The sequence below is a fragment of the Macaca thibetana genome, chromosome 3 (genome assembly GCF_024542745.1).
Source record: "Macaca thibetana thibetana isolate TM-01 chromosome 3, ASM2454274v1, whole genome shotgun sequence".
Taxonomy (NCBI): Eukaryota; Metazoa; Chordata; class Mammalia; order Primates; family Cercopithecidae; genus Macaca; species Macaca thibetana.
The window spans coordinates 160,636,726-160,651,218 of NC_065580.1; the positions used below are offsets into that span (position 1 = coordinate 160,636,726).

General features: G+C 41.5%; 1 protein-coding gene across 1 annotated transcript in view; it reads right to left on the reverse strand.

Annotated features, from left to right (window-relative positions):
* The window catches only part of MORC3 (MORC family CW-type zinc finger 3), a 56,595-nt gene that overhangs the window by 10,190 nt on the left and 31,912 nt on the right, over nt 1-14,493 (reverse strand). Inside the window, exons 10-14 of the mRNA XM_050785751.1 lie at nt 10,690-10,794; nt 7,367-7,489; nt 7,186-7,260; nt 5,192-5,237; nt 3,110-3,276 (exon numbers count right to left, since the gene is read on the reverse strand). Coding sequence (XP_050641708.1) covers nt 3,110-3,276; nt 5,192-5,237; nt 7,186-7,260; nt 7,367-7,489; nt 10,690-10,794 — 516 coding nt within the window. The remainder of the gene's footprint in view (nt 1-3,109; nt 3,277-5,191; nt 5,238-7,185; nt 7,261-7,366; nt 7,490-10,689; nt 10,795-14,493) is intronic.

The following is a 14,493-nucleotide window of genomic DNA, read 5'->3' on the forward strand; positions in this document are numbered from 1 at the left end:
GTGAAACTGACTAGCAGCAGTGAGGGCTGAGCTTGTGATTCAAAGGGTGCTCAAACTGCCATCATCATTTAGGGCTTCTCTCTTGGAGCACAGTGAGGAGGGGGGGTGGATTTCTCACCATTCAGTATCCAAACTTTCCCTTACTTATACTGTTTTAAAACAATGGCTCATCTACATCTTCAGCAGTAAAAAACGCTCCTCCGTAAAGTAAATCCCCTATCTTCTGACAGAGGCAGAAAAAGAGCAATCGCCAGACTTCGCAGGTTGGGAAGAAGTCTCGACTTTAAATTTCCAACCAAGCCTCTGGTTCTCGCCCCTATCTATCTTCCACCTTCAGCAGTCCCCAGTGCTTCCAAGTTAGGAGACTTTCTAGAGACCTGTGGAGTAAACTGGTTTCTACCATCCTCCAGTAGCCTTAGGTTTCAGCTTCCCTTGGTTTGCTGTATCAACTACTTTTTGCTTACTCTGCCCTGTTTAATTTGGAGTTACTCTATTATTTTTCTTACCAAGCTAATTCCTATTTGTATTTCCTAAGACTTAGTTTAGATACACCCTTTCCACAAACTTTGGTTTCTAAATTTGAGAATAAATATGGCTTTGAAAACTGTTTAATAGGCCGGGAACAGTGGCTCACGCCTGTAATCCCAGCACTTTGGGAGGCCAAGGCGGGCAGACTGCCTGAGCTCAGGAGTTTGAGACCAGCCTGGGCAATACGGTGAAACCCCATCTCTACTAAAATACAAAAAATTAGCAGGGCGTGGCGGTGTACATTTGTAGTCCCAGCTACTCGGGAGGCTGAGGCAGGAGAATTGCTTGAACCCAAGAGGCAGAGGTTGCAGTAAACTGAGATTATGCCACTGCACTCCAGGCTGGGCAACAGAGCAAGACTCTGCTTCAAAAAAAAAAAAAAAAAAATTGTTTAATCAAAATTTCCCTCTTTACTCTTGTCTTCCATTTTGATGACAGCCAATTTTTAAAAAATTTTCTTTGCAGCCATAAAAAAGAATGAAATAATGTCCTTTGCCACAACATGGATGCAGCTGGAGGCCTTTATCCTAAGCGAATTAATGCAGGAACAGAAAAGCAAATACTGCATGTTCTCACTTGCAAGTGGGTGCTAAGTGCTAGGTACACATGGACATAAAGATGGGAACCACAGACACTGGGAACTACTAGAGTTGGGAGAGAGGAAGGGAAGTGGGCAGGGCTGAAAAACTACACATTGGGTACTATGCTTAATAGTGGGGTGATGGTATCATTCATACCCCAAACCTCAGGATCACGCCATACACCCATGTAACAAACCTGCATGTGCCCTGAATCTAAAAGTTAAAATCATTAAAAATACTTTTAATCTCTTATCTGTAAACTATAAAACCATCCTTACAAAGAAAAGCCAAAAATATTAAGGAGACCTATAAAATATGAGTTCTTAATAAAGTAGCAATCCAGCTCCAAAATGAGTGTCCAATACACAGGTTATAAAGAGCAAACTGGCCAGGTGCTGTGGTTCATGCCTGTAATCCTAGCACTTTGGGAGGCCAAGGCGGGCGGATCACCTGAGGTCAGGAGTTCGAGACTATCCCGGCTAACGTGGTGAGACCCCGTCTCTACTAAAAATACAAAAAATTAGCTGGGCATGGTGGCATGTGCCTGTAATGCCAGCTACTCGGGAGGCTGAGGCAGAAGAATCGCTTGAACCAGGAGTCAGAGGTTGCAGTGAGTTGAGATGGATGGCACCACTGCACTCCAGCTTGGGCAACAAAAGCGAAACTCTGACTCAAAAAAATAAATAAAGAGCAAACTGTTCTAGAATATGCCCTTTTTGATTTATATATGCATAAAGGCAGTTAGTTATTTATAATCTTCCTTGGGGTCAAAAATTCCTTTGAGAATTTGATAAAAGCTACAAAACATCTCAAAAAAATCTGCCCCCATTATCTTAGAGAAGCTTGTTTCAATGTTCCTCTTTGAATAACAAACATCAGTATAGTCAGTCTGATCCACTAGTTTGTAGACATCATGTTCATTCTTCTTCACTTTTCTTCATTCTATTAACTTGGAAGAGGCCATCTACAAGACTACTGTTTTCAGAACTTCAGGAACCAACCCAAGTACCACCTCATCACAAAGCCTTCGCTAATCAATCCAGTCAAGATGGCTGACTATTCAATTCATGTATCACTTCCTTTTTGTCCTTTCCTTCTCCTTCCACTCCTCCAATAAATTAAGTGCCTACAGTGTGCCACAAGTGTTGCAAAGGACTTCCGGGTCACTATAGTGTCGTACTGTTAATTGCTTCACTTTTTTTTTTTTTTTTGAGACAGACTCTCGCTCTGTCACCCAGGCTGGAGTGCACTGGCGTGATCTTGGCTCACTACAACCTCCGCCTCCCAGGTTCAAGCGATTCTCCTGCCTCAGCCTCTCAAGTAACTAGAATTACAGGCATGTACCATCATGCCCATCTAATTTTTGTATTTTTAGCAGAGACGGGGTTTCACCATGTTGGCCAGGCTGGTCTTGAACTCCTGACCTCAAATGATCCACCTGCCTCGGCCTCCCAAAGTGCTGGGATTACAGGCGTGAACCACTGCGCCTGGCCTGCTTCACTTTTTTTTTTAAGTCCTGATCATCTTAAAAGCAGGAATTGTCATACTATATAGAAGTTCAAAGAGGTGACAATGTGATCAAACTCTACAATCAATACAATTAATGCTTTTTTTTTTTTGAGGCGGAGTTTCCCTCTTGTTGCCCAGGCTGGAGTGCAGCCTCAGCCTCCACCTCAGCCTCTGGAGTAGCTGGGATTACAGGAGCCCGCCACCATGCCTGGTTAATTTTTTTGTATTTTTAGTAGAGACAGGGTTTCACCATGTTGGCCAGGCTGGTCAATTAATACTTTTTAACTCATTTAACAGGTGGCAGAAGTAGGGTTTAGCTTAAGTTTAGACAACAAAAGCAAGACAATTTGTCCTTAAGATTTTCACATTCATGGAACCTACAATTCACAATGTAACCTACAATGATCCTGAATTGCATCACTGTCATATAAGTGTCAAGTAAAGGTTCTGTTTAATATTCCCCAAATGGAAAACCAATCTTAGCCACTGACCTGTTGCTCTCAGGTTCAGACTGGGGTGAAACTTGATGATTATTTAGAAGTCTTGTCGCATAAGAATTTGTTCCTTCTGAAAGATGTCTTCTTGGAACACTTTCCTTAGGAGAAGAAAAGCTTGGAGTTGAAAGAGCAGTTGGCCGAAACAACAGTTCAGCATTAATCTGTTGGAGGGAAAAATCATCATCTCAAAGGAACTATTTCTAGTGTGACATGCCCAAAACACAAGATATAATCTTCCTTTTCCCCTTTATCCCAGAAGACAGAAAAACAATTCTAAACATGTAAATTCCTTGTGCTATTAACAGGACTCAACAAGTCAACCCATGAACTAAATCCAGCCTGCAAGTAGGCTAAGAATGGCTTTGTATTTTTAAAAGATGTGAAGAAACAAAGCAACAAAACAAAGAAGATGCAACAGAGACTTTATGTGGCCCGCAAAGCCAAAAAGATTTACCATGTGGTGACCTCTTTGCTGCTGGACTTATCAAGTCCCAAACTTCTCAAGCAAGAAGCACAACCGCCTACTTGTATTCAGATGGCCCGATTTACAATGGCATCAACTTTATGATGGTGCAAAAGCAATACCCATTCAGCAGAAACTGTACTCTGAGTACTCAAGCAATCATTTTGGCTTTGTTTTTCACTTTCAGTATTCAATAAAATTCATGAGATACTCAACACTTTATGATAAAACAGACTGTTAGATGACGGTCCAATGTAGGCTAATATAAGAGTTCTGAGCACAATTAAGGTAGGCTAGGCGAAGCTATGATGTTCAATAGGTTAAGTGTATTAAATACATTTTTGATAACAATATTTTCTGTGTTTTTGGGGTGTATTTTTTGTTTTTTTGAGGCAGAGTCTCAGTCTGTTCCCCAGGATGGAGTGCAGTGGTGCAATCTTGGCTCACTGAAACCTCCACCTCCCGGGTTTAAGCAATTCTTATGCTTCAGCCTCCTGAGCAGCTGGGATTACAAGCGCCTGCCACCATGCTGAGTTACTTTTTATATTTTTAGTAGAGACAGGGTATTGCCATACTGCCCAGGCTGGTCTCTAACTTCTGGCCTCAAGTGATCCGCCCACCTCGCCCTCCAAAAGTGCTGGGAACACAGGCATGAGCCACCACAGCTGGCCAAAAACATTTTCAACTTATAAGAAGCTTATTAGGATATAACTCTACGGTAAGCCTAGGAGCATCTATACTCAACCAAAGCTCTTTAACACAGTAAGTATTAAGACAGAAGAGAGAAGCCAGGCACAGTAGTCGACACTGGGAAAAACACTATGGTTTTTGTCCAGGTTAGGACTAGAATATGGCTTCCTGGGTATTCCTGGGACGTTTTCCTTAACTGCTTATCTAACAGTACAATTTTTAAACGTTTGTTTCCCTTTCCTCAGAAGATACCCAACTAAACAATAAAACTAACGGTTTGAATGATGTTGGATTAGAAAGAGTTGGAAAGGTGGGCAATGAGAAGTACAAGAGAAGAGAAGAAAATGAACTAAATAAACCAAATCCCTTTGATATGTATTAAACTTTAACATTCACTACTGATTAAACTAAGCATCACACAGTATAAGACACAGCTACAAAATGGAAAGTTTGGACAAGTGTGGTGGCTCACACCTGTAATCCCAGCACTCTGGGAGGCTGAGATGGGAGGATTACTTGAGGCCAGGAGTTCAAGACCAGGCTGGTCAACATAGTGAGACTCCATCTCTATTTTATGTATTTTATTTTTTGAGATGGAGTCTCGCTCTGTGGACCAGGCTAGAATGCAATGGCACCAATCTCTCTCACTGCAACCTCCGCCTCCCAGGTTCAAGCAATTCTCCTGTGTCAGCCTCCCAAGTAGCTGGAACTACAGGCATGTGCCACCACATCTAGCTAATTTTTGTATTTTTAGTAGAGACAGGGTTTCACCATGTTGGCCAGGCTGGTCTTGAATCCTGACCTCAGGTGATCCACCCGCCTCAGCCTCCCAAAATGCTGGGATTACAGGTGTCAGCCACGACACCCAGTCCCAATCACTATTAAAAAAAAAAAAAAAAAAAAAAAAATGAAGGCTTAATTACCCGAGGGATCATTTCCGGTTGTCTGATCCTGAATTTTTCCTTGTTGCTTTAAAATAAAGATGAAAAACATGTTGTTATTTCTTAATCCCATTTCCCAACGATATACCTGCCATTTATGCAGTTACTAAGGTACTCTGAACTCTGCATCTATTTCAATATAATCAGCAGTAAGCCCTTTGGGAAATATTTTCTACCTTTTATCTCGGTAGCACCCTAATTTCAGCCTGAAGTTTTCCATCCTCACGGGTATAAACTGCAGATCTTTGGTGTTTTTTTCTCCACTAAGACCAGATAACTCAGTCCAGAATCACAGACTTTTGAACTAGAATATCACATAGGTTTTTTTTTTTTTTTTTTTTTTTTTTTTTTTTTTTTGAGAGGGAGTCTTCTCCAGGCTGGTGTGCAGTGGTGCAATCTCAGCTCACTGCAACCTCTGCCTCCCAAGGTTCAAGCGATTCTCCTGCCTCAGCCTCCCAAGTAGCTGGGATTACAGCACATGCCACCACACCCAGCTAATTTTTGTATTTTTACTAGAGACGGGTGTCGCCATGTTGGCCAGACTGGTCTCAAACTCCTGACCTCAAGTGATCCACCCACCTCAGTCTCCCAAAGTGTTGGGATTACAGGTGTGAGCCACCGCACGGGGCCCACATGGGTTTCTATACTTCTAATACTATTGCTGGATTTCATTAAAGAATAGTACACTACAAATCAAAGCCATCTGAAAGGCTTAGTAACTTGGCCTTCTGTGTGTGGTAGATTAGCATGAAGTCTCCACTGGCTGACTATCCTTATTCAGCATCTGTCCCGCCTCCATTTTCTTTCTTTTTTTTTTTTTTAAGATGGAGTCTCACTCTTGTTGCCCAAACTGGAGTGCAGTGGCGTGATCTTGGCTCACTGCAACCTCTGCCCCCCAGGGTTCAAACGATTCTCCTGCCTCAGCCTCCCAAGTAGCTAGGATTACAGGCACCCGCCACCACACTCGGCTTGTATTTTTGGTAGAGACGGGGTTTTGGTAGAGATTTGTATTTTTGGTAGAGACGGGGTTTCACCATGTTGGCCAGGCTGGTCTCAAACTCCTGACCTCAGGTGATCCACCCGCCTCAACCTCCCAAAGTACCACATTCATTTTCCATTATTCCCATTCACATACTGTAGCTAAACTGAGCAAATGTTTGTTCCCTGTACATTCTCATCGTTCCCATCCTTCAAGGCCTATTACAAAAATGACCTCCTTCGTGAAGTTTCCTGATCTATTTCTGCTCTCCCACCCACCAGACAGAACCACTCTCCCTATGAGCTTCCTTACAGGACTGGACCAGAGCTTCTATGGCACTCACCAACACCTAACTGGTAAAATTCACATCTCACCTCTTCTGTTAAACCTTCTCTATAAGCTTGAATGGGGCAGTATTCACTAATGATTCCTCTGTGTACAGCTCAAAACAGCAGACTGTTCTCACACAAAACATCTGGCACATATGGCAGCAATAAGCATGAAAGAAACAGCAGGTATTCAGAGCATAAGTTTTTGGTTTTTTTTTTTTTTTTTGAGACTGAGTCTGGCTCTGTCGCCCAGGCTGGAGTGCAGTGGCCGGATCTCAGCTCACTGCAAGCTCCGCCTCCCAGTTTTACGCCATTCTCCTGCCTCAGCCTCCGGAGTAGCTGGGACCACAGGCGCCCGCCACCTCGCCCGGCTAGTTTTTTGTATTTTTTAGTAGAGACGGGGTTTCACCGTGTTAGCCAGGATGGTCTCGATCTCCTGACCTTGTGATCCGCCCGTCTCAGCCTCCCAAAGTGCTGGGATTACAGGCTTGAGCCACCGCGCCCGGCATAAGTTTTTGTTTTTAAAGCCCTTGATATTACACACTCCACATTATAAACTTTTTCAGTTACACGAGCTTTACCTTGGAGAAGCATCAACTAATGTTGCCAAGGCATCAATGTTCATGATCTGGGCATTATTACCCACCATACACCACTACAACACTCACGTCTTTTTGTAGGTTTTTTCATAAGTGGGATGTACCAAATCCTCATCTTCAGGTTCTTCTGGAACCTCACAATTTCTATTCAGAAAAATCACACAGGAATAACATGTCACCAGTGCCTATCCATACATTGTGAACAATACTTTCCATCTTTCCAAAAAGGGTACTACCAACTCTATGGTACCTGAACTGTGGGTCAGGGTTATTGGAGCAATACCATTTTTCAGGAAGTTGATCCATGCCATCAGGTAATTTCCGCCACTTTAAACAGGCATCACACTGAACCCATGTCTGATCAGGACGCTTCCTGTCCCAAAACAAGAACAAAATATTAACACAGAAATATGGACTTTAAATACTGCATCAGATGTTCCATGTCATTTCTACCACAAGATGCCGTTATTGAATTCCTTTCCTAAAAATTATGACATTAACTCTTTCAAAATTACGCTGGGTGCAATGGCTCATTCCTATAATCCCAGGAGTTAGAGACCAGCCTGGACAACATGGTAAAACCCTGTCTCTACAAAAAACACAAAAATTAACTGGGCGTGGTAACGTGCACCTACTACTCAAGAGGCTGAGGTTGGAGGACTGCTTGAGCCCAGGAGGCAGAGTTTGCAATCACACTACTGTGCTCCAGCCTAGGCTACAGGGTGATCAAAAAAAAAAAAAAAAAGGCAAGGCACGGTGGCTCATGCCTGTAATTTGTATTTTGGGAGGCCAAAGCAGGAGGGTTGCTTGGGCCCAAGAGTTTGGGACCAGCCTGGGCAACACAGTGAGACCCTGTCTCTACAAGATTTTTTTTAGAAATAAATTTTAAAAACAACTATTTTGAGTCAGGTGTGGTGGCATACACCTTAGTCTCAGATACTCAGGAGGCTGAGGTTGGAGGAATGCTTGAGCACAGGAGTATGAGGCCAGCCTGGGCAACATAGTAAGACCCTATCTCTCAAAAAATAAAACACAACGATTTTGGTTACCTTCAAAAGATTAAAAGTCACAAGCCAATTTGAACAATGTGACTTAAATGTATTAATAGCATTAAATTTTTTCCATAATAACTTAATATTCCAAATGCCTTGCCCTGAACTTTGTTGTTTAGTGTCTACAATGTCTGTATACATTATACTGTGTTTATTAGCATAATAAATCACTGAAGTCCAGAAAACAGAATTCTGTGGTTATAATTTAAGTAACTTTCAATCAGACACTTTTGACCTCTATATTTCTAAATAACTAAAATTAGTATACTTCTAGTTTACAAAATGCTTTCATATTTTTCTCATTTAAAAGTCACAGCTGGGCGTGGTGGCTCACGCCTATAATCCCAACACCTTGGGAGGCCAAGGCGGGTGGATCACAAGGTCAGAAGATCGAGACTATCCTAGCTAACACGGTGAAACTCTGTCTCTCCTAAAAATACAAAAAATTAGCCAGGCGTGGTGGCGGGTGCCTGTAGTCCCAGCTACTCGGAGAGACTGAGGCAGGAGAATGCCATGAACCCAGGAGGTGGAGCTTGCAGTGAGCTAGATCGCGCCACTGCACTCCAGCCTGGGCACAAGAGAAAGATTCCATCTCAAAAAAAAAAAAAAAAAATTAAAATAATTCCTGTAAAGAACTTGTATATATTCTTCTTCTTTATTATTATTTTTTTTTTTAAGAGATAGGTCTTACCACATTGCCCAGGCTGGTCTCCAATTCCTGGGTTCAAGCAATCATTCTGCCTTAGGATTACAGGCATGACCCACTGGATCCAGCCTATGTAGACTTATTTTACATATGAAAACTTCACCTTAATGTCAATAGCTTTTTAAATCTAGTTTTATTTCATTTTATTTATTTATTTTTTTTGAGACAGAGTTTCACTCTTTTTGCCCAGGCTGGAGTGCAATGGTGCAATCTCGCCTCATTGCAAGCTCTGCCTCCCGGGTTCAAGCTATTCTCCTGCCTCAGCCTCCCAAGTAGCTGGGACCAGTGGTGTGTGCCACTATGCCCGGCTAATTTTTGTATTTTTAGTAGAGGCGGGGTTTTACCATGTTGGTCAGGATGGTCTCAAACTCCAGACCTCAAGTGATCCGCCCACCTCAGCCTCCCAAAGTGCTGGGATTACAGGTGTGAGCCACCGCACCTGGCCTGCTTTTTAAAATCTAGCTTTGAAAAAAGTATTTAGATATTTATAAAAAACTTCAAAACCGGCTGAGTGCAGTGGCTCACACCTGTAATCCCAGCACTTTGGGAGGCCGAGGCGGGCAGATCACCTGAGGTCAGGTGTTCTAGACCAGCCTGGACAACATGGTGAAACCCCATCTCTACTAAAAATACAAAAATTAGCCGGGCGTGGTGTTGCACGCCTGTAGTCCTAGCTCCTCAGGAAGCTGAAGCAGAATTGCTTGAACCCAGGAGGTGCAGGTTGCAGTAAGCTGAGATTACACCACTGCACTTCAGCCTGGGTGACAGAGTGAGGCTCCATTTCAAAAAACAAAAAACCAAAAAAAAAATCCAACCAACCAACCAACCCAACCCAAAACTTCAAAACAATCCAGAGATTTATAAAGCATAACTTTACACTTTATATAAACTCCTTGTCTCAGGAGATTACCACTGTTAATTTTTAAAATACTGGCAGAATTTTTCTATGCTTATAAAGTATGCATGTGTATACTGACACATTAAAAAAATACAAGCTGGGCACGGCGGCTCATGCCTATAATCCCAGTACTTTGGGTGCGAGGCACCTGAACCCAGGACATTGAGACCAGCTTGGGCAACATAGTGAGACCCCATCTGTATAAAACTTTTTTAAATATAAAAAAATTGAAAAGTACAATGGGAAGCCTATAAACTGAGCTGCATCTTTTCTTGTTTTTCATTATATATCTTGGTTATCTTTGTAATAATGTATAAATTATGAGTAATATACATAATGTATAAATTATGTATAACAATGTATAAAGAATACACAGATAAAGAATACATATTGTTCATTCATTCATTTATAGGACTATTATCACATGATGTGTTACTAAGTGCCTGTCAGGCATATTATTTAATTCACATAATTCAAGGAGGCAAATGCTCTTAATGTTCCCATTTTATACACAAGAAAATGGAGGCTTACAAGAGGCCAAGTAATATGTTGAATGTCACATGGCTACTTAAGTGGAATGAGAATATGAATTCAAGATGGGTTTCAGTCCCCTCATTCTAATGATACACTACACCAGTGTTTTTCAAACTATTATATAATCCATTCATAGCATCTTAAAATAACATTAACATGCATCACATATGGGTAAACATTGTTTTATGAATGTTTTGTGTACATGTATACATGTTTACATTCTATTCACTGATTTTGCAGTGTGCTAATTCATGTTGCAGAATTTATTCCTTACTATGAGTTACAGTCCTAAGTTTGTGAAACATTGTACAATCCCTTTACTCTCTCATACCGCATCTTGATATCTAAGTGAGTTGACTGATATTTTTTAAAAATGTACTTACTGTATATCTTCAACTGGCAAATTTAGAGGATATTCTGTATTTTTCTTCACTTTCATTTCATTCCAGTAATCATTCAGCTTTTCTCCTAGTGCTGTTATTGTAAGTCTTAAAAAGTAAATCATAAAATCAATTTAAGAAAAATATTCTTTTCAAACATAAATCATATATAATCTAGTAATGAGTAAAAAAACTCCAAAATATATAGTTAATAAAGAACATTCAAGGTACAGGTGACCCTTGAACAACACAGGTTTGAACTGCACTTATATAAAATTTTCTTTCAATAAATCAGAAAATTTTTTAGAAAGTTGTAACAATTTGAAAAAAACTTGCACGAACTGCATTGCCCAGAAATATCCAAAAACTTAAGAATAAGTTAGATATGTCATGAATGCATAAAACATGCAAATATTAGTCTATTTTATAATTTACTACCATAAAATATACACAAAGCTATTTAAAAAGTTAAAATTTATCAAGACTTAAGCACATATAGACTGTAGGTGGTTTCATCTGCAGCCAGAAATGTAAACAAAGATGCAGTCTTAAAATTATAACTGCATAAGATTAATTATAGTACATACAGTACTATTATAATAATTTCATAGCCACCTCCTGTTGCTATTTTGGTGAGCTCAAGTGTTTTATTTGCTTCAAGTGTCTTATGACATGCTTATCTCCATGTAAGCATCTCCAAGAAATTTTGTATTGCAGTAAAAATCGTTTAGTGCAATCCTGTAAACCTTGAATAACACCACAGGACCCACACAAACTGCCACTAGTGATGCTAGCTGTTTTCCAAGAAGCAGTCATAATACAAGAAAAAGTCTAAATTGCTTGATATGTAGGTTGAGCCTCCTGAATAGCTGGGGCTACAGGCACTTGCCACCTCACCTAATTTTTTTATTTCTTATTTTTTTGTAGAGACAGGGTCTTACTTTTTTGCCCAGGCTGCTCTCGAATTCCTGGCCTCAAGCTATTCTTTTGTCTCAGCCTCCCAAAGTGCTGGGATTACAGGGATGAGCCACCATGCCCAGCCTGTTTGAACAGGTGTTTAATGCAGACAAAAGTACTCTATTCTGGGAAAAAATGCCACAAAGAATACTTATTAGCAAAAAAGAGGAGCATAAACCAGGATTTAAGTCCAAGAAGGGACAGGCTAACCCTACTGCTTTGTGCAAATGTAGTCAGGTTTATGATCAGGACTGCCGTTATCTATAAAGATGCTAACCCTCAAGCCTTGAAGAGAAAAGACAAACACCAGCTGCCAGTTTTTTGGTTGCACAAACAGAAGGCCTACATGAGAAACCCTTTTTCTGACTGCTTCCATTGATGCTTTGTTCCCGAAGTCAGGAATTAACTTGCCAGTAAAGGACTGCCTTTTACAGCTCTTTTGATATTGGACAAGGTACCCTGGCCACCCATAACCCCATGAGTTCAACACCAAAGGCATCCAAGTGGTCTACTTGTCCCGAAACACATCTCTAATTCTGCCTCTAGATCATAAGAGCGGGTAAGGGGGGTCATAAGACCTTTAAGGCTCACTACACACAGCAAGTCTATGGAAAAGGTTGTTAACGCTGTGAAAGACAACTCCGACAGAGAAAACATCATGAAAGTCTAGAGTAACGACACCACTGAAGATGCCATTATTAGTACAGAAAAAGCTGTGAAAGAAATCAAGCTCAAAACAAATTCCTGCTGTCCACATGTTGTGCATGACTTCACAGCATTTACAAGAGAGCCAACTGAGGAAATCATCAGAGAGATTGTGGATATACAGGAAAAAAAAGGTAGAGGGCAAAAAGTTTCAAGATACGGATATTGCAGGAATTCAAGAGCGAACAGACACCACACCTGAGGAAATCAACTGAAGCCGACTTGATGGAGATGAGTGTTTCTGAACCAGTGTTAGACAGTGAGGAAGAAGACAGAAGAAGCAGTGCCCAGACAACAAATTGACATTAGACAATCCAGCAGTTGGGTTCCAATTATTCAAGACTGCTTTTGACTTCTTTTACAATATGGACACTTCTATGATACAGGCACTGAAACTGAAGCAGACAGTGGAAGAAGGATTGGTACTGTACAGAGATATTTTTAGGAAAATAAAAATGCACTGGGCATGGTGGCTCACGCCTGTAATCCCAGCACTTTGGGAGGCCGAGGCAGGCAGATCTCAAGGTCAGGAGTTCAAGACCAGCCTGGCCAATATGGGGGAACGCCATCTCTACTAAAAATACAAAAATTAGCCGGGTGTGGTGGCACGGGCCTGTAGTCCTAGCTACTCAGGAGGCTGAGGCAGAAGAATTGCTTGAACTTGGGAGGCGGAGGTTGCAGCAAGCCGAGATCTGGACAACAGAGCAAGGCTCCGTCTCAAAAAAAAAAAAAAAAAGAAAGAAAGAAAATAAAACTGTTAAAAAGTCAGACAGAAATTACAATGTGTAAAAATTAAACTGAGTGTGCCTGCCTCGCCTTCCACCTCTTCCCGTGCCATGGCAAAACCAATCCCCCTTCTTCCTCAGCCTACTCAACATGAAGACTACGAGGATGAAGACATATGAACCACTTCCACTTAATAAACAGTAAATATATTTTCTCTTCCTTATGATTTTCTTTGTTTTTGGTTTTCTTTTCTTTTTTCTTTGGAGACAGGGTCTCGCTCTGTCACCCAGTCCAGGGCGCAATGACGTTATTTAGGCTCACTGCCGCCTCCACCTTCCAAGTTCAAGCGATTCTCCCAAGGAGCTGGGATTACAGGTGCCCACCCCCATGCCTGGATAATTTTTGTATTTTCAGTAGAGATGGGACCGGGAGTGGTGGCTCATACCTGTAATTCCAGCACTTTGGGAGGCCAAGGTGACCAGATCACCTAAGGTCATGAGTTAGAGACCACCCTGGCCAACATGGCAAAACTCTATCTTTACTTAAAAAAAAAAAAAAATATATATATATATATATATATACACACACACACACAAAATTTAGCCGGGCTTGGTGGCAAGCGCCTATAATCTCAGCTACTTGGGAGGCTGAGATAGGGAGAACTGCTTGAACCCGGGAGGCGGAGGTTGCATTGAGCCGAGATTGTGCCACTGCACTCCAGACTAGATGACAGAGTGAGACTTCATCTCAGAAAAAAATAAAATAGTAGAGATGGGGTTTCACCATGTTAGCCAGTCTGGTCTCGAACTCCTGATCTCAAGTGATCTACCCGCCTCAGCCTCCCAAAGTGCTGGGATTGTGGTTCCCTGGTGGTCTAGTGGCTAGGATTCAGTGCTTTCCAAAGTGCTAGGATTACAGGTGTGAGCCACCGCACCGGCCTGAGCCACAGCACCTGGTCATGGTTTTCTTAATAACGTTTTTTTTCATTAGCTTATTTTAAGAATACAGTATATATTTAACATATGAAATACATGTTAATAGATCGTTTTCCTTTTTTTTTTTAGAGACAAGGTCTTGCTCTGTCACCCTGGCTGGAAAGCAGTGGCACTATCGCAGCTCACTGCAGCTTCAAACTCCTAGGCTCCCATGATCATTCTGCCTCGAGCATCCTGAGTAGCTGGGACTATAGATGGGTGCCACCATCCCCAGCTCAATCAACTATTTATGCTATCAGTAAGGCTTCCATTCAACAGCAGGTTCTTAAGGTTCTGGGGAGTTATGTGTAGATCTTTGACTGAGGGGTAGTCAGTCCCCCTAACCACTGTGCTGTTCAAGGGTCAATGGTACTTAACGTTGTCAGCTACGGGTACAAGTTGAACATCCCAAATCCAAAAATCCAAATTGCTCCAAATCTGAAAC